The sequence below is a fragment of the Sebastes fasciatus genome, chromosome 1, assembly GCF_043250625.1.
Source record: "Sebastes fasciatus isolate fSebFas1 chromosome 1, fSebFas1.pri, whole genome shotgun sequence".
NCBI lineage: Eukaryota > Metazoa > Chordata > Actinopteri > Perciformes > Sebastidae > Sebastes > Sebastes fasciatus.
This window is the reverse complement of record NC_133795.1, coordinates 13,641,362-13,665,376: the sequence shown is the minus strand read 5'-3', so window position 1 is coordinate 13,665,376 and position 24,015 is coordinate 13,641,362. Positions and strand designations below refer to the sequence as shown.

Genomic DNA, 24,015 nt, shown 5'->3' with positions numbered 1-24,015 from the left:
TACTACACACTGCAGAAGAGTTAGTTTAGCTCTGAGAATATCTAGTTTTGGACGTTTGTGCAAAAATAAATGCTTCAGCTCCTCCAGACCAACAGAGGTTTCCCGTGTCTTGTGAAGTGGCGGGGCCTCCGCAGCGAGAAACGGTATCATCTCCGACCGAGTGCCTGTGTTTCCCTCCGGGCGCAGTCGGGAGACGATAACGTTTCTCTTCCTGCTTCAGCCTCTGAGGCTGAAGCAGGAAGAGAAACGTAAGCCAACCCTAGGATCAGCATTGATTCATGGAGAGACCTTCGTCTGGTCAGCTAACATTACTGCCAAGCAGGTGAAATATAGAGTGATATTGTGGTTTTAGCTGACGTGTGTTGCCTCACTGTTTTAAGCGATGCTCGTTCATGTCTATTTAGAGCGAGCAAGCGCGAACCCGACGCTGACTTCCGTTGACTTAACGGCCACAGGTGTCGCTGTTAACAAGCATTTCTGAACGTTACAAATAGTCCCTTTAAAAGAGCCGGCTCTTTTAGCCGGTTCGTGCGCGACCGACACATCACTATAGCATTGCCTGCGCAGACTCACACATATCTATAAACAATAGGGATTGGGTGAAGTGCGCCATGTTGTTGCCTGCCTAAATGACTGCCCGTCAATATGTTTAGCGTCTTTTAACTATTATAGTTAAAGCAAACATTTGTTTTAACACCTATCTCCAGTCATTAAATTATATTCATACTCAATTAAGTATTTTTTTATTTGCTGGAAACAGCAAACTAATGTAATTTTTCAACCAGGCAAACGCTTGGGGCACCTATTACTACGTTCATTTTCGACGGCGGATAAACTTGTTGATGTTGAGTTGGCAGTTTGGCTTTAGTGTAGATTACTTCTGCTGCTCCTGTCTCTTCTTCACTTAAGAGCTGACTTCACCTGTATATGTTTTACATTTAGGACTATAAACACACAGTTAAAAGACACTAGTTTGCAGACTGTGTGTGTGTTTGTGCAGAGGAGCGCTGCAGCAGCAGTCTGGGTTCACCTCAGTCCTCATTATAGCTAGCCAGCTAATGCATCTTGCTCTGCACTCAGATCAGCTTTGATTTCTTTCTTCTTTTTTTACCAGTTTTTATCTTTTATTTTTATTTTTTATCAGGCGTGCTGGAGGAACGGATGAGGTCGTTGTCATGACAATGAGGAGAGGTGAGTCAGTCTGCAGGATGCATGTCTGTGATCATCTCTAGATAGTAATAGTTAATAAATAGGAACTAGGAGACTAATACTGAGGCAAACTGGCAGCACATTTACATTTTGTTTTGCTCAAAGTCTTTTTATTGGTATTCTGTTGCTCATTATAACAGTCTTTTACTCATGGATTTTATCTTGGTCTCTGTCTGTGGATGTGTGAGATTTTGTTGTCTGCACTGTTGACCTGTTTTTACTCTGCCTATGTCTGTAAAGCACTTTGGTCAGCTCATGTTGTTTTAAATGTGCTATAGAAACACATTTGACTTAAGCTGACTTGACTTGACTGTACAAAATCCAATAAATCACAGAAATAATTGTATAAACACATTATATCCCCCCTCCCCCATCCCTATAACAATTCAAGATTCAAGCCCTTTATTGTCATTGTGTAGTACAACGAAATTAGATTGTGACAATCCCATAGGTGCTAAAAAAGATAATACAATAGAAGAGAGATAGTGCAATAGAAAAGATAATACAATATAAAAATACAATATGTATATTGATGAGATGACAGTTTTGCCAGATTACAGTTTTGCCAGATTATTGCACAAAGTGTCCGATAGATAATTATATAATTATTGCACAGCATCATATAATTATTGCACAGACTGATCAGCATGTTATTGCACATAACCGTAACAGTAGATTTACAGTATTTACATTGCAAAAGTGACCAACGTGTTATTGCACATTTACATTGCACATGTTCATCTCAGACAGAGAAGACGTCAGAGTTCAGGAGGTTTATAATATAACTGCACCATTAAATAATTAAATTTCATAAACAATTACATTTATACATATAAATGAATTAAATCCGATAGAAACATAAAGGAAAAAAAATACGGGAAAAAAAGAAGGAAAGGATCAAAAAAAGAAAAAGATAAGTAAATTAAAAAAAATCACTTCCCAACAGATTTGTGCCTTTCACAGTTCCCACACTGACACTGTTGGCCCGTGTGCCACAGCTATCTTTAAAATCAGCTCTCTCCATTGTGTCTTTCAGTAAACGTGGTCATCCTGTTGCTGCTGGCTGTGGCCTTCCTGATCATAGTTCAACGAAATCTACTTAACCTCAGTGATATTTTACACAAGGAAAACCCAGGTATGTTTGTCTTGGTGCTGGGGAAGTATAGCCTACAGCTGCTCTGTACCTCTTTCCACAGAATATCAAGTGTATTGTTGTCAATTAAAATGAAACCATGGAAGTAATTTGTGAAATCCTAAATGTGTCTTCTTCCAGATGCTGGGATGGTTCTTCCCTTTGAATCCGAGTTGTCTCCGGAGCTCAGGCTAGAGTCGGTGAGGAAAGGAGAGGAGATCCCTGTCCTCATCACTGCTGCTGAGGAACGACTCGGAGCTGTGGTTGCTGCCATGAACAGCGTCTACCAGAACAGTAAAGCCAATGTCGTGTTCACCATAGTGACCCTGAACGACACGGTGGATCACCTAAAGTAAGACAATGGAGCATGTCTGTCTCGCAACATCATCAACATCTCTTTGTCTTCAGGTAAGCTAAGAGGAATTTGTGAAATGTCCGTTGTCTGACATAACCTTTTCTTCTTGTTTTACCAACAGTGTGTGGCTTAGTAAGACACACCTAAAAAATATCAAATATAGGATCGTTATTTTCAAGCCTGAGCTCCTCAATGGGAAGATATCTAAAGATCCTCAGATGCTGGAATCTTTCAAACCGGTGAGACAACTGGATGTTTTTATCACTGGGCCAGAAGAAATATTCATGTTACTGTTTAGAAATGCTCGCCTTTTGCAAACTTTGGTTTCTATTTTTCAGTTGACATTTGCCAGGTTTTATCTACCCGCATACATACCCGAGGCAGAGAAAGCTATCTATTTGGATGACGATACCATTATCCAAGGTAAGACACCAGCATGAAGGAAGAGAATTACCTTGGTCATAAACTTAAAGGAACAGTGTGTAGGACTTAGTGACATCTAGAGATGTGGTTGCAGATTGCAACCAACTGAGTACCCCGCCACTCACCCCTCACTTTCCAAGATTGCTGCAAACCTGAGCCGCAGAGTGCAAAACCGTGGTGAAGCCGTGGTATCTTTCAGGATCTTCGCCTTGCCTACGTTATGAGCAACGAAATTCAGAGGGTGGCTAGACCACAGACTCTGGATGTATAAGAGTTTGTGTCCTGTGCGTTTGCCCTACGACGTGTTAATTCTGTTTATGTCATGCTACTAGCGCCACTAACTACTGGCCGATAGCCGGTTGTTTTGGAACAGATACGTTAATACATCCACCATGTCACAGGCTTACAGCATACAGCCCATGGGTGTATTATAAGATAACAAAAGGGATGAATTACAGCCAATATATCCATTGTTACAGCCGCATACAGCTAGAAGCTGGCAGAACCGGATGTGTCATATGAACGTGCAGGGCAGTGCAGTCCCGTTGGTCTGATGCACGTTCATTATGCCGAGGAAAATAACTCTGGATTTGGCCATTAGTGCATTTTCCAACTTTTAGGACATAATGATTGAAATGAGGGTTTTTTAAGTGTTCGTACTGGGAAGTTGATTTACAAAAAAAAATTATCCTGTGATTTACAGACGTCTCTTTATACATTGATGGCCATGGACTCATTGGCTTTTTCAGTCCACAGTGGCTGTTGTCAATAAAAGCACCGGAGTTTCATCTCTTTGCTTCTATACTCTTTGGTCCCTATTTAGATATAAACGGCTCATTCTAAGCTAACGGAAACACAATGATTCTAACTAATGAAAACGTATTAATGAATATTATATTCCATTTATGCTAATAGATCCACCTAAATCCTACACACTGGCCCTTTAATAAAGACTATTTTGCAGCTACTTGTCATTCAGAAAATTAGTTTTTCATGCACCTAATGCACTCATTAACTCTCAAAACTATACATGTTGTAACAGTAAGAGAACAGGTTATTTGGAAGGGAATAAATTAATGGATTTTGCCTGATCTGTTGGATCTCAGGGGACATTCAGGAGCTTTATGAAACCAACCTCAAACCAGGACACGCAGCTGCCTTTTCTGATGACTGTGATTCAGCATCTGCTAAGGGCATTGTTCGAGGGGCTGGAAATCAGGTGGGCCATCACATGTTATGTAAAACAATGTTAAGAGTATCATAATGTGGAATGTTTCTATAATGTGAATATGGTAACATTTGATTAAATAATGAATCTTTTCCAATAGAATAACTATTTAGGTTTCCTAGACTTCAAGAAGGACGCTATCAAGAAGCTGGCGATGAGGGCCAACACGTGCTCCTTCAACCCCGGGGTCATCCTCGCCAACCTGACCGAGTGGAAGAACCAGAACATCACCCGGCAGCTGGAGCACTGGATGGAGCTTAACACGCAGTACGTAACTCACACCGGTGAAAAGATGGGTGAATACGAGGCTAGTGGACTCTTTCTGTTCATATTAAGCTTAATTTGTTGGTTTCCTCAGGGAGGATCTGTACAGTAAGACACTGGCAGAGAGCATCACCACCCCCCCACTCCTCATCGTTTTCTACAAACGTCACTCCACGATCGACCCGATGTGGCACGTCAGGCACCTCGGTAAGTTCTGCTTAGTTACTGATAGGAAACTAGAATACATTGTGAGTTTTTCTCATTGGCTGTAGATCAAAATGATTTTACATACAGACAACTCCAATTATTGTTTCCCTGGAAGGTTTGTGTGATACTTCCACATATCTTAGTATCCATCCCAATATTGGCTATATGAGTATATACCAAATACTTGTGCTGTGTGAGTATTTTGAGAAGTTTTCATTGAGTTTTTAAAGAAATGGTTCAGATTTTCGACAGATATGACAGCGATATCGATCTTCTCTTGTAACTTTCAGCAAGACTGCGAATAAGTGAACTTCCCAAAATGTTGAATTATTCCTTTAACAGACTTTTGGAGGTTTTTTTTAGGCATTTTTCTGCTGTAAAAGCATCTAGTCAGTATAATTTATAATAAAAATCGCAACTGACTGAGGAGCTCTCTTCTTATTGGAGGATGCAAGTTTTCAGTTTAAAAGTTTTTAATGATTTTAATGTTTTTTTTTTTACACAAAATACAATCCGAATCAGAAATACACTATTGGGAATGTGGGACTTTACAAGAAAGAAATATAAGAAAAGTAGAAATAAAGAAGTATGTAACATGTAAATTGTGTAAATAATGCTACAATATATAATAAGAAAAATAGGAAATGAGAAATATCAGAAATATGTACAAATGTTCATCAAACTAGAGCTGCAACGATTAATCGATTGTCAACTATTAAATAAATCGCCAACTATTTTGATAATTGATTAATCGGTTTGAGTAATTTTTTTAAGAAAAAAAAGTAAATTCTCTGAATCCAGCTTCTTAAATGTGAATATTTTCTGGTTTCTTTACTCCTCTATGACAGTAAACTGAATATCTTTGAGATGTGTATAAAATAAGACATTTGAGGACGTCATCTTGGGCTTTGGGAAACACTGATCGACATTTTTTTTTACCATTTTCTGACATTTTATAGATCAAACAATTAATTGATTAATCAAGAAAATAACTGACTGATTAATCAACAATGAAGATAATCGTTAGTTGCAGCTCTACATCAAACACATACAGTATATAACCATGGATAACAGTAGACAGTATGACATTGTCATATTATCATATGATGTTTTTCAGGCACTACAGGAGCTGGGAACCGCTACTCCGCACAGTTTGTGAAAGCTGCCAAACTCCTCCACTGGAACGGCCACTACAAGCCCTGGGGGAGAACGTCCTCCTTCACTGATGTGTGGGACAAGTGGTTCATTCCAGACCCCACAGATAAATTCCATCCCGTGCGAAAACACGCAGGGGAGAACTAGACTGGACTGAAAAAAATGGTTTCATGAACTTTGGAGCAGCCGAGCCCGGCCTGTGCTAGCAGCACCACGCCTCGCGATATCTCAGGAACTAAGTAAGGTCTTTTCATTCGCCAGCCCCATACTTGAGTTCTGTCATCCTCCGAACACGTAGACCTGTGTACTCTCACATTCCCTTCAACAAGCATCTATTTTTTCTATACCCAGAGCATCTTTTTATTGCTTAGAGCGCACAAATATTCCATATTTCTTTTAGTCCAGAAACTCAAAGCCCTTGAGATTACATTGACCCACGATCCTCAAAATGTTCTGATTGAAAGGTCGAAAGGAAAGCAGACTGTTTTCGTTTCATCTTGAACATGATTAGAGAGGTGTTGCACCTTTTTAGGGTATAACAATAGACATGTAAGCATCAATCCCAGTCAGCAGTAATGAGATACCTTGTGACAACGTGCCAAGACAACCATGCACAACTGAAGCCATCGTCAAAGTGGCTTAAATAGGTATGTTTACACGCAGCTCAATACTGACTGATTTATTTGCATACTAGAGGAGTTTATTCAGTTACGTCAGTCCCAGTTTAAACAAGTTCCACTCAGTTATCCCTTCAGTCTGAATTGTAATCATATTCGCCATGCAGATGCCTCATGTCATTACCTCAATTCAGTATTTCCTGTGGAAAAGTTTTATACTTAATTGCACATACATTTATTTATCAGATCTTTTTAACAGTGCAGCATTTCCATTACAAAAAACATGTTGCTCAACTCCCTCTTCCTCTATAATTCCTGAAAGTCATTTTCACAATATGAATTGTTAATTCAGTGCAGCTACAGTTAATGATGCGCTGCCACTTTGATTTGTCCCACCTATCAGTTATAACGATGCCATAAATGAACACTAATGTACTGCCTCTCATGCTGAACTGTTACTGTGGTTTTTATTGACTTTATATGCAGGAGACCACTAAGCAAACTGCCCCTCTGTAGAAATTGAAGAACATAATGTTTGCACAATATTCTTATGCTTTATATCCCTTCAGTCAGGGTTTTTATACTCATTGGAAAAAAGCATTCGCCTTGCTGGTGTAAATATTTGTCATCCTTTGTAAAGTACATGAAATAAAAGTTACGGTTTTATCATTTATATATCTTGTCATTTTATTTTCCAGTTATCTGTAATGAACCTGGTTATGTTTGAAGATTTGGTTAAAGAAGGAGGACACAGACTTGTTCATTTCATCAATTTCTGTTTGTGAAAAGCCCAACGTTTCGACATGCATCTTCATCAGGGTTCAATCACGAATGCTGGGTCAAGGCATCCTATAGGACAGTCTCATCACTCAGTCTCATCAGTCTGCTTTACATGTTATGGCACCACTGTGTGGTTAAATTAAAATACATCAATCAAGCCAAAAGAATAAACCAAAAATCAAATTTGCATTTAATTTCCAACAGAAACTAAATAACAGTTGAACTTAACTTATAAGGAAACATCTCAAGTCTAGCTCATCATTCAGTCCATGTGGCAATAGTGTGTTTATGCTTCACATTTCAACAAGGAGACATCAAGTTATCATGGACTTTGGGGCAGCTACTCAAATCTGAAGAGTGAACAAATTTACATTTTCTCAACAGCATTCAAAATGTTTGAATTGGAATTTGGTTTGTTCTTCTGGCTGGATTGATGCATTTCACCACAAGATGGTGCCATAATATGTAAAGCAAGCACTGGTGACAAGGCAATGTACACAGGATGACTTGATTACCAATGATATGATTATCCTTTGGGATGCCTCGGTATGTTTGAAAATATAAAAAGTGGTTTACAAGCCAGCATTCTTGTTTGGCCCCTAATGAAGATTATGTTAAAAAATAATCAAGAGCCACAAGCAAAGAAAATCTAGTTAAACGTTTGCTACAGTTATGTGTAGTTCATGGTTTTGGAAAAATACAGTGAGAATAGATTTAGGCTTTGTAGAGGGTTTTATTACATTTATAGTACGTATAGTCGTCTATATACAGCATTCTGCATGAACACAAAATATTACAAATGACCTCTGGACATTTAAAACAGGTGATTTTTCACCAACATTTGGAAGAAGTCAGTGGATATATACAGTACATGACCACTTGATAGATGAGGTCCATTTTCTAGGCAGGGATTAGTCCTAGACAAACAACATTTGATTGAGTTATCGACTGAAAAATGTTGTCTAGGATAAAGGTCAGTCCTTGTCTGGAAACTGTCTCACTGTCTTCCAGATTCAGAGTTTGAAGGAAGGGCACAAACACCACCGACTCGCCTGTAACCACTCAACTAGGCAGTGCCTTTCAAACTGCGATTCTGAACCAACTTTGCCCGTCACAACAGCGATTCTTTACGTCAGCATGTTTGTGTATGCTGACAACTCCAGTTCTGCATGTCCTCCAGACAAAGAAGGCAAAGCTCATTTAAAATGTGAGTTGAAGTCATAGGCGTCATCTGTTTTCGCTGCAGAGTGGCTGATGTCAATGGGGACAGACAGGAACTGCACATGTCCTGGTTGTTCTGGAAGACAAGACGAGATGTCAAAATAAGTCCTAATAGGTGGAGATTTTAGTAATAACTCAATTAAAAGAGAACTTACTTTTGAGTGCCTCCTTCTGTGGTTTCTCTGGTGCTTCTTCTGTTTCATTTGCCTCATCAGCGGTTTGTTCAGGCTGTAAGAAAAGCAGATGTTGCAACTATTTAAAGTCCAACAATCCTCCAGATACACAGAGTGATTCCACTGAGAGAGGTCCAGCCAGCAGGATCAGAGTTGGATTAGAAGTCTTCATAAACAAATCGAGACTTGCGTTTTTGTCCTCATTTCCAGGAGGCCAGACTGCCAGCATTATTTGAAGCAGCCGTATTATCTGGCAGTTTTCCAAAAGAAACAATTACATCTATAGTTACCTCATTCTGCTCTGCTTCTCTCTCTGCTGCTGGAGCTGCAGGTTTTTCTTCAGAGATGCTCAGCAGGCCTGCAGTCGGCCCTTTAGAGATGAAGCCTATACTGCTGGACCGGATCGGGAATTTAACACCTAAAAAACAAAAGTTGTTTAAAAAGCAACACAGAAAGATACACGGATAGTTTCACAACGACATGACCATCTGGAATGAAGCCAAGTGGTGAGTGAAAATGGTCGGCAAACACTTGTTTCATGTACGTATCATAGCAGCTTGTATATCCACCATCCTCGGTCTTCCGGTTTCCCTTTTTGAATGACGAATACAGACTACCGCTGCCTGCTGGTATGGAGAGTTACTTCATGTCACGCAGGCGCAGAATGTACGTGCTAACAGGCCGTCGACTGTAGTCTTTGCGGTGTATTCAAGTTTAACTTGTCGGCTAAGACAAAGTCACATGTCTGCCTTCATCGCCGCTAGTTCTGATTTCGGTTCGGTGTGTCTGGGCTTTAAAAGCCAATTAGTGGCTCCATGAGGCCATGTTGCTCTTTACACCATATGTGAAGAAAATCAGCTGATATAGCGGACTGACCTTCAGTGCTAACTTAAGCCATGCACTCTCCAACACTTGCAAAAAGGGGGAATGCAAACTTTACACCAAATTGCTGTTCAGTACCTTTCAGAGTTTCCTCGTTGCCCGCTTTCAAATGGTTTAGATCCCAGCCGTTCTGCATCTCGGCGACAACAGCATCAGACATGTAGGCAGAAATGCCATGGTTCTCTGGTGCCTTGCAGTGGTAGCTTATCTTGGCCCTGAGGAGACACACTTCTGTTAGATCTACTTTATGAATTTACATATTTGCAGTTATCCTGGCAGTGTTGAGATCAGAGTTGGATTATTAGTCTTCATATGAAATCGAGACTTGCGTTTTTTGTCCTCATTTCCACACTGATGCGCTCTAGCCGCCCACCCTTTGTATTCATACCAACACTCACCCTGTCCAGTCAGCGAGGAACGCTGTGGCTGCCTGCTCCGAGTTAGGGACTCCACCCTTCTGCAGATATCCACGCTTTTTGGCGAACAAGGCTAAAAACTCCAGAGAGTTTCTGAAGTCGGGGATATTATACTGAAGCATGATCTGAAACCACGAGAACACATGACCTGAAATTATTTAAAAATCACTTTAAATCTACAAGAGAACACCTGAATCCATCTAACCTGTTGACACATTACTCAAAACATCTCTCCTGTGATGGTTACTCCTCCTACCTGACTGTGGTCACACTGTTTGAGCACAGTCCTGACGGCCTCCTGCACGCTGTCCTGGCCCTCCTCCACCTGCAGGCTCCTCAGAGCCATGGAGGCTGGTGGGTTGGACGGTGACGCAACGACTCCAGGGCTGTCTATTAGCTTCACGTTTTTCAGGATGTGGACCTCCTGCATGGATCTGAGTGGGTGGTAACGGGTAACATTATATTGGCTATTGGGATAAGCTACAAAAAAGGAGGCCTAAGAAATATGTTAATTGCAACCTCAGATAATTTGATCATAATCCCACAGTAATGCACATAATGATTCCAATTTGTAATTGGCAATTCTGCTCAATATGCACACTGGGATATTGATCCCAGAGAAAATGCTATAACTGTTTAGAGCATTTTTAAGCTTATTCATCACTCACTTTGTGATGCCTCTCTTGACGCCGGCATTGCACGCAAGGATCCCCTTCATACTGTTGACAAGACTGCTTTTCCCTACATTAGGAAAACCTGAGGGTGAAAGGAGATTGCATCAAAGATGAGTATTCAGATTCCGTACTTTGAGCAAATTCAAAGAAATGAACACGACCAAAAATCAATGCAGTATATCTATACCGCAGAGCTGCATGAGAAAGGATTTAAATTCCTCATAGAACTCAATACTCCATCTAAATTCACAACTGATATAATACAATGTCAAACAAAAGGGGAAAAACCTGTGCTTACCAACAACACCCACTTTGAGTGACGCTTCATTCTGTCTGGTATCAGCAAAGTTTGTAAGGAGCTCAGTGAGAGAGTTGTTTCCGAAGCATGCGGCTGCTCTGGATCTGTCCAGCACTTCATTGGAGGCCACTATCCTGCTCTGCTTCTTGGCTTGCTGATGAAGACACAACCAGACGAGTTAAATTACTTTTAAGTATCATCCACAAATAAACACTGGGTGTTAAGGTTTGCATTTAAAGTGGCTGAAGCTCTGTCTAAATAATACAGCATGCACATATTAGAAAATATATGTATAAAAGGAAAGTACTTATTTTGTTCACAAACACACTACACATCAGCTCTGCGACTGACAGAGCCACTTAATTGAGTAGTTTGCGTGTTACTCTTGGAGGCTATAACCAGTTATAACAGCACAGCAGAAGCCGCTCAACCTTCTCAGTCCTCCACATCACAACCATGTATAAAAACAAGTTTGTTCTTAGTAATAAGACAATCCAAACACATGTTTTTGATCACTGACGTGTAAAATGCACCTCCTACCACTGTTTTGTCCTTGATCTGCATTGATGCTTTGAACGCCACAACTGGAAACTCCTGTTGTAAGCACTGTATCCACCTCTCCACATTTTCTTTTGGTACCAGATCTACGACACAGAATATCAAACAACATTTAGAGTCCCGACAAGCTCAATCAAATTCACGACAGACCACAAACCTGCTCTTCAGTGTGTGTACTTGACTATAAATTAACACGGCAGCGACTCATGTCCATTTACCTATTTTGTTTAAAAGCAAAAGCAGCTTCTTGTTGCCTTCCCTCTGCAGCACCGCCTCCTCCAGCTGTGGACACCTGCATCCCAGTGGATCACGAGCATCGAGGACTTCTATTACTACATCAGATGCATCAATTACCTGAAAAAAGTAAAAGATCAGGCTTAATATTATAGTGTGAAATTCGCTCCTTGTCTACAGTAAAACACTGACTGGGATTGGGAAGTTTTACCTTATTTAATTCAGAGCAAAGGTACTGTTTTGAGTTCTTGTCGGGGGCAGGCGGTTTCTCTGACTGTGTTTCAACCACATCCTATGGAAACAACATAAAAGTTAGTGAACAGTATAGTGATAAAACTCTAAACTGATTATTTTAGTGTTTTGGTGTCTTTTACCTTCTGAGCCTTCTTGGCCTTGGGTTCTGTTTCTTTATTTGAGCCATCCTTCTCCTTTTTCCTCTTATGGGCTCGCTCAACTTTTTTAGCTGTTCTCTTCCGCTCTTTTTCTTCTTCAATCTGTGAGACAAAAACATGTTCAATGAGTTTAACAGCAGGTCCAACACATCTGAAAAGTGACACTACATGTGTAAAGAAGGTAGTTGTGATAAACTGCATGAAGCTAACCTGCTGTCTCCTCTGCTCTGCCTCCCTGAGGACCTCCTCTCTGAAGGGAGCACTGCTGGGCACGCCGGGATCCTTCTTCGGTCGTTTGCTCACTCCTTTCTTCTTTAACTCTTTTCTTAGCTTTCTGGTGTGATCCCGGACCTAAACACATTAACAGCAACATGTAACTCAATTCCTTGTTTAGCTAGTCCAGGGGTCAGCAACCTTTACTATCAAAAGAGCCATTTTAGGTAAAAAACAAAAAAGGAACAATCTGTCCGGAGCCACAAAACATTTGAGGTCACATTGAGGGGGAAAAATCTTATATTTACAGAATAAAGTCATAACTTTAGAAGAAAAAAAGTCATAATATTACGAGAATAATATCACAACTTTACAAGAAAAAGTCGTAATATTATGAGAATAAAGTCATAACTTTACGAGAAAAAAAATCGTAATATTACGAGAATAGTCATAATTTTACAGGAAAAAAGTTGTAATATTACAAGAATAAAGTCATATTACGAGAAAAAAGTCGTAATATTCCGAGAATAGTCATAACTTTATTTACATTTTATTTGTTGTATAATTTATTTTATTTTTATACTGTAAAATATATTTTCAGAATTGTAATGAAAAATTTGAATTTCTTTATGAATCGACTGTATTGAACTTTTGAAATAAAGTAATTAAAAAAACAAAAACGTTATGCTCATCCGGTAAGAGAAGCTCTAAAAAATATTATAATATATTTTTTTTTCTCAATGTGGCCCTAATACTAAATATACCTATCATAACTTTAGGAGAAACATTTAGGAGAAAAAAAGTCGTAAACCTTTGACTTTATTCTCGTAATATGACTTTATTCTCGTAATCTCAGATTTATTTTTTGCCCTCAATGTGGCCCCGATACTCTGTCGTATCGTCGTACATTAGACCTACAACAATGATAAATAAAAATGAAAATGTGAAAAAAACCGAAAAAAAAAAAACAGTTATTCATTTCCACTCATGTTTTTAATAAATCCACAGGGAGCCTCTGGAGAGGAGCTAAAGAGCCGCATGTTGCTAGAGACCTCTGGACTAGTCGGGTTAGAAGTTGTAGTAGCAGTAAGGTTAGCAGTCCTCTCCCGTTCACACAGGCCTCATGGTCCAAAAAGCTGTAGTTAAACGTTTATCTTTAAAGTAATGAAAAAGTAAAACACCTACCTTCTTCTGTATTTTATATTTTTTGGAGCATGTGAGCTTCTTACTCGCTTTCTTTAACTCTGAAAACAAAAAGATAAATCAGTTTAATGGTTGAATAGTTAACGTTAGTGAGCTAGACACGAAGCTAAAGCAGACAGAAACGGCTGTTTTACAGATTTATACTGTTATAGTGTATTAGCTAGGAGGATTAACCAACCAGTTAAGCATTAAAATGTTATTTATGAGCTCGCATATTAATGTAATATCGCCTATCAGTGCGGACTTACTTGGTCGCTTCATGGTGGAGCTGCGGACCTGCCAATGTGGGCTCTACTGCTCTCACACGTGGAGTGAAGTGCAACTTTGACTTATCGTCATTTCCGCTTTTGTCGGAAGTAGTTTCGCCGCCTGCCGAGCTGGAGTACTCATGAGAGTACTTTATGCTTTATGCTTTTTTTTCTTCTTTTTTTTATACCCTTTTCTATTTTTAAAGATACTGATTTTGAAACATATTTGACTATGATTGAAAACTTTAAAATTCTAAATTAAAAAAAAAAAAAAATTAAATTAGAATTTTTATCTTTTCCTTTCCTTACATTTTATTTGTTGTATAATTTATTTTATTTTTATATTTAATTTAATACTGTAAAATATATTTGACTATGATTGAAAACTCAAAATTTTAAAATTCTAAATTGTACTCATGGGAGTCATACATCCATGATGGGAGTACTTTATGCTTTTTTTTTATCATTTTCTATTTTTTTTTGTGATCAATTTTGTATTGGTATTTAAGCATAATTATATAGGGTGGGGTTAGAAATTGATAGATCACCAATAAAGTAAAAGAATATAATCACAAATGTCCATGTACTAATCAATACAAAATTGGCAAGCAGCTACAGAAAAAGAAAAGAAAAAAAACAAACAAACAAGAAGAAGAAAAAAAACAAACAACAGAAAGTAATTTAAAATAAAAACTTCTTGACTATGATTGAAAACTCTAAAATTCTAAATTGGCACAAACTTTTAGATTGTTTAGACATTTCAAATTGATGTAAACAGACCCCGATTGTTTTTTTTTGCTTGTTTTTATTATTTTGTTTATTTATTTTTCATCTTTTCTTTTCCTTACATTTTATTTGTTGTATAATTTATTTTATTTTTATATTTATTTTTATACCATAAAATATATTTGCAGAATTGTAATGACAAATCTGATTTTTTTTATGAATCTACTGTATTGAACTTTTGAAATAAAGTATTTAAAAAAAAATACTTCCTGTAAGAAGGGATCATTTTAACTATTTATAAAAAAATATTATTTAAAAGTCTTACTTTTTAATTAACTTATTTAATCAAGTGCAAGCCAGTCCTCCAGATTTTGCCATCTTCACATCCCCCTCACAACTCTTATTGTGGAAATCGTCAATTACAATGTCTTACTTAGATACGGATATCAAACCAGGCATAAGTCCATAGACATTCACCATTGTATCAGGACATATAATAATTATCGGTAACTCTAAAAGACAAAATAATATAAGAAAAAGAAAAAGAAAGAAAGGAAAAAAGACATATGAATTATGCAGAGAGGATAGGAAATAAATCCCATTTCTCAAAAAAAAACATTAAAAGAAAATCCTCTAACAAATTAAGTATATGAACACATTTCTTATTGTTTATAATTTAGATAGACTCATACTACTCTCTAAGTTCAATTCTGAAAACAAATCCAATACATTTAATAAATAAAATTTCTGTTTTGGTTTCATAGTATAATATTACATCCTTGGCTTCCAGCTTAATTCAATGATTGGTTTGAGTGTCAAAATAGTCCTTAATGTTCTTCTTAATGTGTGTTGACAATCATAAAATAGATATTTAGTTGTTAGACACAGGTTAATACAGTACCATTGATGTTAAAGTACCATTTGTATCCACATGACAAACATAGTCAAAACATAGTCTTTTTTATTTATTTATTTATTCACAAGATGAATGAATTAACAAACAGTGAGGCAAAATCATTTCAATAACAAAGTTATCATCCTCAAAACTGAGCAGACAATAGACATAAAACATTTACACAGACAATAAGATAAATAAATAAATAAATAAATAAATAAATAAATAAATAAATAAATAAATAAATAAATAAATAATAAGCATGGCATGAATAAAACAAAGTTAAAAAAGGGATTAAGTGATAGTTAGTTGTAGGGTCAGATAATTTTCAAGTAACATTAAGAGATCTTTGGCATATTTTGATTTGTGCTCTCTGTCCCAAAAGCTCGGACAAAAATTGGGGAAAGGGCTTTTGCATATTCTGCACCCTCAGCCTGGAATTTGCTCCAAAATGACCTAAAAATCAAGGAGCTGGTATAATTAAATATTTTCAAATCTAAAATTAAGGCTTTAGAAGCAGACTCTATGGCATGCCAATGTTTTTAGACCCCTTGTTGTACAGCTGACTCCCAGAAAAGTTCCTTTTTGTGCCCCCATTTGTCTTTAGATAGTTCTCTTTTAAAGCAAATTTTAGTGCATTTAGTGTTTGTGAATTGTATTTTATCTCTATTTGTGTCTGTGTCTGCAACTTTGTGTTCTTGCTGCTGAACGTCTTTGCCAGGTCTCGCTTGGAAAAGAGGTTCTTAATCTCAATGGGACTAACCTGGTTAAATAAATAAAAATAAATAAAAATAAAAGAATTGTTCATTAATTTCAGGTACTTAATATAGAGTTGAGTTTCATTATGATAGCACAGGAAGATGGGTGGGGTCTTTAACAATTTTCCTTATGAATAAAGAATTTGGGGTCATATATTCACACAACTAGGACTCTGGATTAGCATAAAAACACTCTGGTACTTTCACAACATTAGAGTATGTTGTTGTTCTGTCACAGGTGTGACACTATTATCTGTGACCCCTCATATTCTGTGACCCAGGAAATCTTTGGGGACCGATGTAGAAGAAGAAGACATAACTCCGGGTCACGTGATTTGGGTCGAGCATCTTTTTTTTTGGTCCATTTTGGAAGATAGCAAGAAGAAGAGCTCCTCCGGTGCGACAACCAACAACCCCCAAGAAGAAAACATGACCAAACTGCAGTTTCTAAACGTCTTCCTGACTGAGCGGCTCATGCTCGCAGCGCAGGAGATCTACAAGTCCGTGGAGGACACGATCCTGGAGTACCAGGAGGAGATAGCGATCCGGGAGCGGGAGAACGACCATCTGAGACGGAGGCTGCGAGACGCGGGGATCGAGATATGGCCAGGTTAGCAGCTAACGGCTAGCTAGCACAAAGCTAACTCAAAGCTAACTGGAAGCTAACTCAAAGCTAACTCAAAGCTAACTCAAAGCTAACTCGAAGCTAACTCGAAGCTAACTCGAAGCTAACTCAAAGCTAACTCAAAGCTAACTCAAAGCTAACTCAAAGCTAACTCGAAGCTAACTCAAAGCTAACTGGAAGCTAACGGTGCTAACGGTTTGCAGTTGCGCCCCTTTTTACGTGCTGTCTGCCGGGTCTGTGTGGTGGCTTTGGGGTGTAAAATAACAACAATAACGTCCCGTAACAAATCTCATAACACAACATACAGTCTCACAGTAATGTTCCCTCACTTCTAAACTAGTTAACTTTAGCCGCTAGCGAGCTAGGTGACTTTAGCTGCTGTTGTTATGGAGCGGCTAGCGCGTTAGCAACCTTTGTTCGTTAGCCGAGCAGCTAGTTTAGCCGACTAGCATGTAGCTATATCTGTATACTATTGTGTGTTTTGACTCAGTTAATGTACTTATTCACCACTTATTTGACCGTGGGTATACACTATTCACTTGTTGTGTCACAGTGTTTGTTTACTCCAATTTTAAAACTCCCTCTCCACATAGTTAGGCTGTTTGCAGACTGTTGCCAAAGGTGCCATTATTTATTATAAGTTGAATACTCTTAATGTAAATCTGTATACTACTGTGTGTTTTGACGTAGTTAATGTACTTATTCACGACTTATTTGACAGATACAAGACGGATTATACATTATTCACTTGTTGTGTCAAAGTGTTTGTTGACACCAATTATAAAACTCCACATAGAGCAATGTTAGGCAGACTGTTGCCAAAGGTCTCATTGTTTATTATAAGTTTAATACTCTTAATTTAAATCCATTTGTAGAGATTTTTTTAAATACACTTTCACTTGACAGTCTTTTATTTGACAGTCAATCCCAGTTACTCTGAATTAATGGTATACAACACTTAAAAGATCAAGGGAGTGAATACTTTATGTAGGCATCACATACAGTATTATATACTGTTAGACTGCTTTATAGCAGAGTTAACTACATTAAATGAGAGAGTCTATTTCTTTAGGCCATTATTTTGTAATCAAATTGATCATGAAACAAGCTGTGTCAGGATTTGGGTGAATTACCACCTCTTCTTCCCCTTGGGTTTAGCTACAACTAAGTTGAGGACCAAGTCTATTTTGATATTTAAATACAACCATCATAACTATGAAATTTTATGAACTGCAAGTGCGAAGTAGCTCAACTAGCGTTGCACTGTGCCATGGACACAGTTGTATTTGCAGCATCCATTCATTCATCCATTATCTGTAACCGCTTATTCTATTCAGGGTTGTGGGGGGGGGGCTGAAGCCGATCCCAGCTGACATTGGGCGAAGGCGGGGTGCACCATGGACAGGTCGCCAGACTATCCCAGAGCTGACACATGGAGATAGACAACCATTCACACTCACATTGTGTTTGCACTGAAGTTAATATTTTCATCTGAACCTCTTCCTCCTGTGTTCTCAGATCGTCCGTCCATGGCGCTGTTGGATGAGGAGGATGGCGAGCATCCACGCCGTGAGTGGAGTCCCAGCATGGGGCATGAAGAGCGCATCCCTATTCAGATTAAGGATAAAAGAGATCTCCGGGCCAACCAGGGAGACGATCAGCTCCGCGGCCATGGCTCTTGCAGCACACCAGAGAATATGTTCACTCCCCCGCGCGTTGGAAATGAATATCCCCAGGAAGCCCCCCACACGTCCAACCTCCCCCAGAGTCAAGGTGTGGAGAACAGAGAGAGGGATCCTGCATCGCGAGGCTCCTCGAGGCATGTGAAGGTGGAGAGTGGAGGAGGCCACAGAGGCTCTACTTCCTCCAACAGCGGCGCCCAGCCACTCGCACCAGTCAACCCAAACTGCTCAAATGAGAACAACATTGACATTATCGGGGTGGAGAACGGAGGACAGATGGTTGGTGCTAAGGGAAATGGAACTGGAGCTAACAGAGGACAGACCTCTCACATGCGTAACCAAGCAGCCAATGCCGTGGACTGCCCTAATCAAAAATCCCCCCTACAAGGCCACATGTCTTCCTTTTGCTGCAAGGTTTGTGGCGAGGCGTTTAGTCACGTCGGCCACCTGCACGTGCACGTACAAGTGCATACTCGAGAAAAACCGTACCGCTGTGGAGTATGCGGGAAATGCTGCAGCTCCTCCGGCAGACTCCAGGAGCACCAACGTAGCCACACGGGAGAAAAACCATTTCGCTGCCAAATTTGTGGAAAGGGCTTCACTCAGATGGCTCACTTGAAGGTACACATGAGGATCCATACTGGGGAGAAGCCATACAGTTGCCCTGTTTGTGGCAAATGCTTCAGCCGCTCTGACAAAATCAAAAGGCATCTCCAGACCCATAGCCGCGAGGGAACATATTTCTCAGGGCAATGATGCAAGTGTCAACAACCCAGTTTGTGAATCATGTTGATGAGGGAGACTTTCCTACAAAAAGCTAAAATCGCTGCCATTAAAACAAGGCTTTTTTTCTTCCTACTTTCCAAGAACTAGGGATTCTGCAACTCTTAGAGAAAGTTTCTTATCTAACCTAACACTTCTCCACGCCATAGTCCCTCAATAGAATTTGTATTAGCCAGTTTAGTATGTCATTTACTTAATTTTGTACTTGTCACTGAGTATTAAATCTCAAAGACACAATTTGAGTTATTAGCTAGCCTTTCTGAATTATCTAGCCTTTTCTTAGTCATATAATTAGCATGATGAAGTCTTCCACACATGCCTTGAAACTGAGATGCATTAAGAAATGCAACAATGTTCAACACGGTCACGGCTTTTTATCAACCAGTCACTTCATATCCATCAGTTTACACTTGAGTTTAAAATCTGCAGACTTGACATCTATCGTATGATCATTATTTTAGGAACTAAAATTACGAGGCAGTGCATGAAATGATCTCCATTTTCTCAATTAATTGGAGAATTGATGGCATGACAAATGAAGCCTGTGTGTCATCTGATAGTAACACTGCCAGTTTTGTATGTAGCAATTAAACGATGACACAATTTAGATGAACACAAAGCCACTGAGATGCACCCGTTAACTGTTGGCTTAACAAGGAGAAGTCTGACCCAGCGCTTATCTCCATTTTAGTCTTTATTTTAACATCTTTTTTCTTCTTAGTGCTGTTACATTGTTGCAGAGCTAAATACTGCCATCTCACATCGTCAGTGCTTCATGTCGTCCATTGAAATATGGATCAATCTATTGTGAGACTGCTCCACTATTTTGTGAAATAATGTGATATTCTGTAAAAACCACTAGTCTCGATCTACCATTACTTTTGCAATTCTGTGGTGTCTTTTTTTTAATGACATGCACTATGGCATCTTTCTAAAGATGGTGCAGAAATTCACTCTATAATAGGGCCGTACAGTATTAGCTGAACCTCTCTGTGGTTTTTCAGGGGTCTCAGTCTGCAAAGATTCATGTTCACCTGTGTTTCCACCACAATTGTCATTCACATGTGAGGTATTTTTGGAGTGGCCTCCGTTGTGGTTGATTTTCAGAGGTGATGGTTGTTTTTTCATGGAATCAGGTACTTCCTCTGCCCATCTTGGACTGACCCCCTGAACAGTACAGTCACCTTTCTCCTCTCAGGACTAATGCTGCATTCATAACATGAGGGCATACACCAGAAATGCTAACGTCTGACTTGAAACAGCTATTATTAAGTCAGAAACTCAGGGTTTGAGAGTTTTCTCATGCAATTTGTCCCTGCTTGTAGCAGAAATAAACACAACAATAACAATTCAAAACATGGAAATAACAATTTGCGCCTGAGCGTCCTGTAACAACTAAATAAAATATACCTTCAGAGTGTGTCAGAGCTCAGTTGTTGCTCTGGGATGCATACCAGCGAACCCTCCAATACGTGATGAATGCAGCATGAGACAACGACAGCACGTCCTCACAGTTGACCAGCAGCCCTTCACTCACAGTCTTCTCTGGGACACCTTTGCTCCCACTGCACACACACACTCTAATGTACAGTGTTGTACCATTGCGTATTAAATGTTATTTTTTAATAAAGTAGTAATTGAGTATCCATTGTAGTTGTCTTGTATTATATGCAAGCTGAGCTAATTTTTAAGAATCTAACATGAAATGATGCTGATGATCAGTGCTAGCTACGTACTCAACGTATTCTCATACAACGGTTTGTATGATATCTTACAAAAAAAAGTTATTCCTCTTTTGTGTGTTTTCCTACAAATGTCCAGCAACACGTGTCAATTTCCACTCGTTTCATACAGTCTTTTCAAAATAAACTTCCATCTTCACAGGAAACAACTTTCTTATGTTTAGGCAACAAAACTATTTAGTTGGGCTTAGGAAAATATTGTGGTTTGGCTTAAAATAACTCCAGAAGTGGCATAACTTAAGTACGTAACTTACGTGACAAATAAATCGACGTTGACCTCTGGTTTCACACGCCGACCTCCTGTGCAAAAGTCCAGTGTTTTTTTAACCAGCCTGACCTACTCCACTGGTTCCAAACCTGGGGGTCACCACAGCTTCACGGGGGTCGTTAGGCCTTCTTGATTTTAAAGGGGGGTAAGATAACTTTTTAAAACAATATACAGGATAAGGACACGGTGAAGACCTGAACACAAGTTATATTAACAGAGCCTTCCCTCTCTGCTAAACAGCCTCATTCTGCATTAGAAAAGTTCACAGTTTAAACAACCAAAGAGCTGATAGAACAATGCCCAAGCATCAGGAGAAAGCCTTTTAAGTATGTATGATTGATACAGGAAAACTCAACTCTGATGCATCATTCACAGGAAATAATCTGCTCAAAATTCATCCAAATCGCTGTTTTTTTACACAAACTTCTTTTGTATACTTATTGCGTTCACTATTTGGGTAAACTGTACAGTTTCAGTTGGTCTGTACTGCTATTGTTATGCATTGAATATAATATGAAATAGCCATAAAATATGTTGCTTAGTCAGGGGTTGTCAATTTACTCAATGATAGAAAAAGAAGTCCCTTAAGGAAAAAGGTTGGGAACCACTGACCTACTCTACTCTACAGGTACAGAGGTTATCTCCAGTCTCTTCTGGCGCAGCTCTTTGTATACAGATGTTACTCTGGTTATCTCGTCATTTCAGGAAAATCTCAGGTGTTACTAATAACGTAAACGATGCCTCTGTATTTCAGTGCCTCAGTGAGTTGTGACAGTGAGCCAGCATGCATCAGGACCCAGAATGTAGCCACAGAACTTTTAATATTTATCACCTAATACATATTTTAGGGAAATGTGCTTTTTTCACAGATGACATCTTGACATGTCAGTGGGCAAAGCACAGGTGTAAAAAGATCAAATGAATCTTGTATGGTGTTGTGCTTGCTGGCTCACTTGTCACACTGTCATGGCTAAAACAGAGCCATCGTTAGTGTTATTAGTAACACCTGTGCTTTTCCTACGACAACAAGTCAAAATGTCTGCAGCGAAAAAAAGCCTAGTGCTGGGCAATATGTCGCTATATATCGTCAAAACGTTATATAAAAATGTTTATCTTATACATGTTTCTATCGCGATATAGGAATGGCCTATATTTATTTATTTCTCTAATTTTACTTAAAACTGTTTTGTTCATTTTGCACTCAAGTTCTTAAAATGAGAAGATACTTTTCATTTGTGAAGTATTTAATTCACACAGCAGTATACAAAAATAGGTTTTACCATGTGGTTATTTCATATAGACTATTTATTTATTGAATTACCAGAAAACATGCTATATTGTGATATATATTGTTATCGAGATATGAAATATCCTATTTTGTGATAGAAGATTTTGACCATCCGTACATACAGCTTTTTCTCAATTACAGTAATGCTATTTTAACTCTAAATCCCACTATGCATAAAAAAATACTATTATTCAAACCACCTTAAAATCCTTACACCCTTCATGTGTTATGTATAATATTTAGACAAACAATGTAAAAGAAAAAGATTGGTTTATATTAAAAGATCTGCACTGTGTGTGTTTGTAGTAACCGCTATAAAACACATGGTGGGGTACTTTCCATTTCAATGTTTTTCATGAGTGAATTTGGCAGTATTTTTAAAATTGCCACCTGCCAGGCCAAATTTTCTAAATTTTTTAATCTTAAATGTGATGAATGGCTCTCCAACTACATTAATATCTCAAATGAAAAGCACATAAGGAAGAGCTTATTAAAGGAACAACTGAAAAGTGGAATTTGTCTTTGCCATCATATGAACATAACTTGCGGTCTTGCTCTGCACATTATGAATTCACTGGCAGCTGCTAATGTAAAATGCATCTGCTTGTATGCAGCCGTGTGCTGGACCATGTATTTATTTACACATGACAGCTTGATACCTTTGAAGACAGTTCGTTAGTAAGAGAGAGGCTGTCACTGACAGCCCTAACAAGCCCCAGTTCATCATTCAGAACGACTACAATATGTTTCCAGTGACATCTTCATGATGTAATGCCTCTTGTGATGTGAAGGAATACTCAGTCCTGTCATATTTATCACGGTCATAACAACGTATTCTGTTTCTATGTCGACAATAAAGGCATGTCTTGCCAGCAGCCGTGAATGTGGAGACGGATTACAAAACCAGGCAGACTTAGCAGATCACACAGATCACACAGAGCCCTGTGATTTGCAGTGAGATGTCACATCTCCTCAAGGCACTGGCAGGCAGGAAACGGTGGATACACACGGCGGGAAGAGCCAGGGAGACTGAGGGAGATGCAGGTGATATGCTGCATTTAATTTTCTCATATCAAATGTCAGTAGCTGCCAAGCAGAAGTTATTGAGATAAACTTTCCCTATAGGCGGATCAGTCTGACAGTCCAATGTGACAGTCTATCTACTGTGTTAATGTATGATTAAATTACGCAATCACAGGCAATCAAATCCGACACCTGTGGCGTAATCAGCCGTCAACATCAGATGATGATGACACGTCGTGTAAAGGGATTCATGTCATTCGGTGTCAGTGTTGGCTCCCGCCTCTAAATCAGTACTTTAACTGCTAACAAAGAAATATACATTCAATGCAAAACACACATCTTA

At 38.8% G+C, this 24,015-nt stretch overlaps 3 protein-coding genes and 2 non-coding genes across 6 annotated transcripts; 2 read left to right on the top strand and 3 right to left on the bottom strand.

The window, feature by feature from the left end:
* The first annotated feature begins 814 nt into the window (after positions 1-814).
* Positions 815-7,263, top strand: glt8d1 (glycosyltransferase 8 domain containing 1). Its single transcript, XM_074630521.1, has 9 exons — positions 815-1,191; positions 2,246-2,344; positions 2,483-2,693; positions 2,818-2,935; positions 3,035-3,119; positions 4,226-4,338; positions 4,448-4,614; positions 4,706-4,818; positions 5,936-7,263. Exons 1-9 carry the CDS (start codon positions 1,176-1,178, stop codon positions 6,118-6,120), a joined length of 1,107 nt encoding a protein of 368 aa, XP_074486622.1. The 5' UTR covers positions 815-1,175; the 3' UTR covers positions 6,121-7,263.
* Positions 7,264-8,083: 820 nt separating this feature from the next.
* On the bottom strand, positions 8,084-14,021 carry gnl3 (G protein nucleolar 3). 2 transcript variants are annotated; one of them, XM_074630501.1, is made up of 15 exons: positions 13,883-14,021; positions 13,617-13,675; positions 12,429-12,569; positions 12,201-12,320; positions 12,038-12,118; positions 11,811-11,946; positions 11,575-11,678; positions 11,035-11,188; positions 10,731-10,818; positions 10,319-10,496; positions 10,045-10,187; positions 9,725-9,861; positions 9,055-9,182; positions 8,747-8,819; positions 8,084-8,667 (listed from the first exon to the last, which is right to left on the bottom strand). In XM_074630501.1, exons 1-15 carry the CDS (start codon positions 13,893-13,895, stop codon positions 8,567-8,569), a joined length of 1,656 nt encoding a protein of 551 aa, XP_074486602.1. In that variant the 5' UTR covers positions 13,896-14,021; the 3' UTR covers positions 8,084-8,566. The 2 variants fall into 2 exon arrangements, with proteins under 2 accessions (XP_074486602.1, XP_074486609.1); XM_074630508.1 differs by having other exon boundaries at positions 8,084-8,658.
* On the bottom strand, positions 9,921-9,995 carry LOC141780513 (small nucleolar RNA SNORD19). The gene has a single exon (XR_012596682.1). It is a non-coding gene; the product is annotated as a small nucleolar RNA SNORD19 (small nucleolar RNA).
* On the bottom strand, positions 11,344-11,480 carry LOC141780526 (small nucleolar RNA SNORA47). Its single transcript, XR_012596687.1, has one exon. It is a non-coding gene; the product is annotated as a small nucleolar RNA SNORA47 (small nucleolar RNA).
* A 2,540-nt stretch (positions 14,022-16,561) lies between the features above and the next one.
* Positions 16,562-20,997, top strand: LOC141764843 (uncharacterized). Its single transcript, XM_074630487.1, has 2 exons — positions 16,562-16,871; positions 18,405-20,997. The coding sequence occupies exons 1-2, from the start codon at positions 16,691-16,693 to the stop codon at positions 19,322-19,324; spliced, it is 1,101 nt and encodes a 366-aa protein (XP_074486588.1). The 5' UTR covers positions 16,562-16,690; the 3' UTR covers positions 19,325-20,997.
* The last annotated feature ends 3,018 nt before the right edge of the window (positions 20,998-24,015 follow it).

What these genes read in the sequence shown, in the direction of transcription:
- glt8d1 (XM_074630521.1), top strand. An exon ending in TGCTGGAATCTTTCAAACCG is followed by an intron (nt 2,936 to 3,034) that starts GTGAGACAACTG and finishes TCTATTTTTCAG; the next exon opens with TTGACATTTGCCAGGTTTTA. An exon ending in GTGGCACGTCAGGCACCTCG is followed by an intron (nt 4,819 to 5,935) that starts GTAAGTTCTGCT and finishes GATGTTTTTCAG; the next exon opens with GCACTACAGGAGCTGGGAAC.
- LOC141764843 (XM_074630487.1), top strand. Translation starts at nt 16,691, where the DNA reads ATGACCAAACTGCAGTTTCTAAACGTCTTCCTGACTGAGCGGCTCATG. An exon ending in GGGGATCGAGATATGGCCAG is followed by an intron (nt 16,872 to 18,404) that starts GTTAGCAGCTAA and finishes CTGTGTTCTCAG; the next exon opens with ATCGTCCGTCCATGGCGCTG.
- gnl3 (XM_074630501.1), bottom strand. An exon ending in GTCAAGAGAGGCATCACAAA is followed by an intron (nt 10,497 to 10,730) that starts GTGAGTGATGAA and finishes CCACCCACTCAG; the next exon opens with ATCCATGCAGGAGGTCCACA. An exon ending in GAGAAGCAGAGCAGAATGAG is followed by an intron (nt 8,820 to 9,054) that starts GTAACTATAGAT and finishes CTTTTCTTACAG; the next exon opens with CCTGAACAAACCGCTGATGA.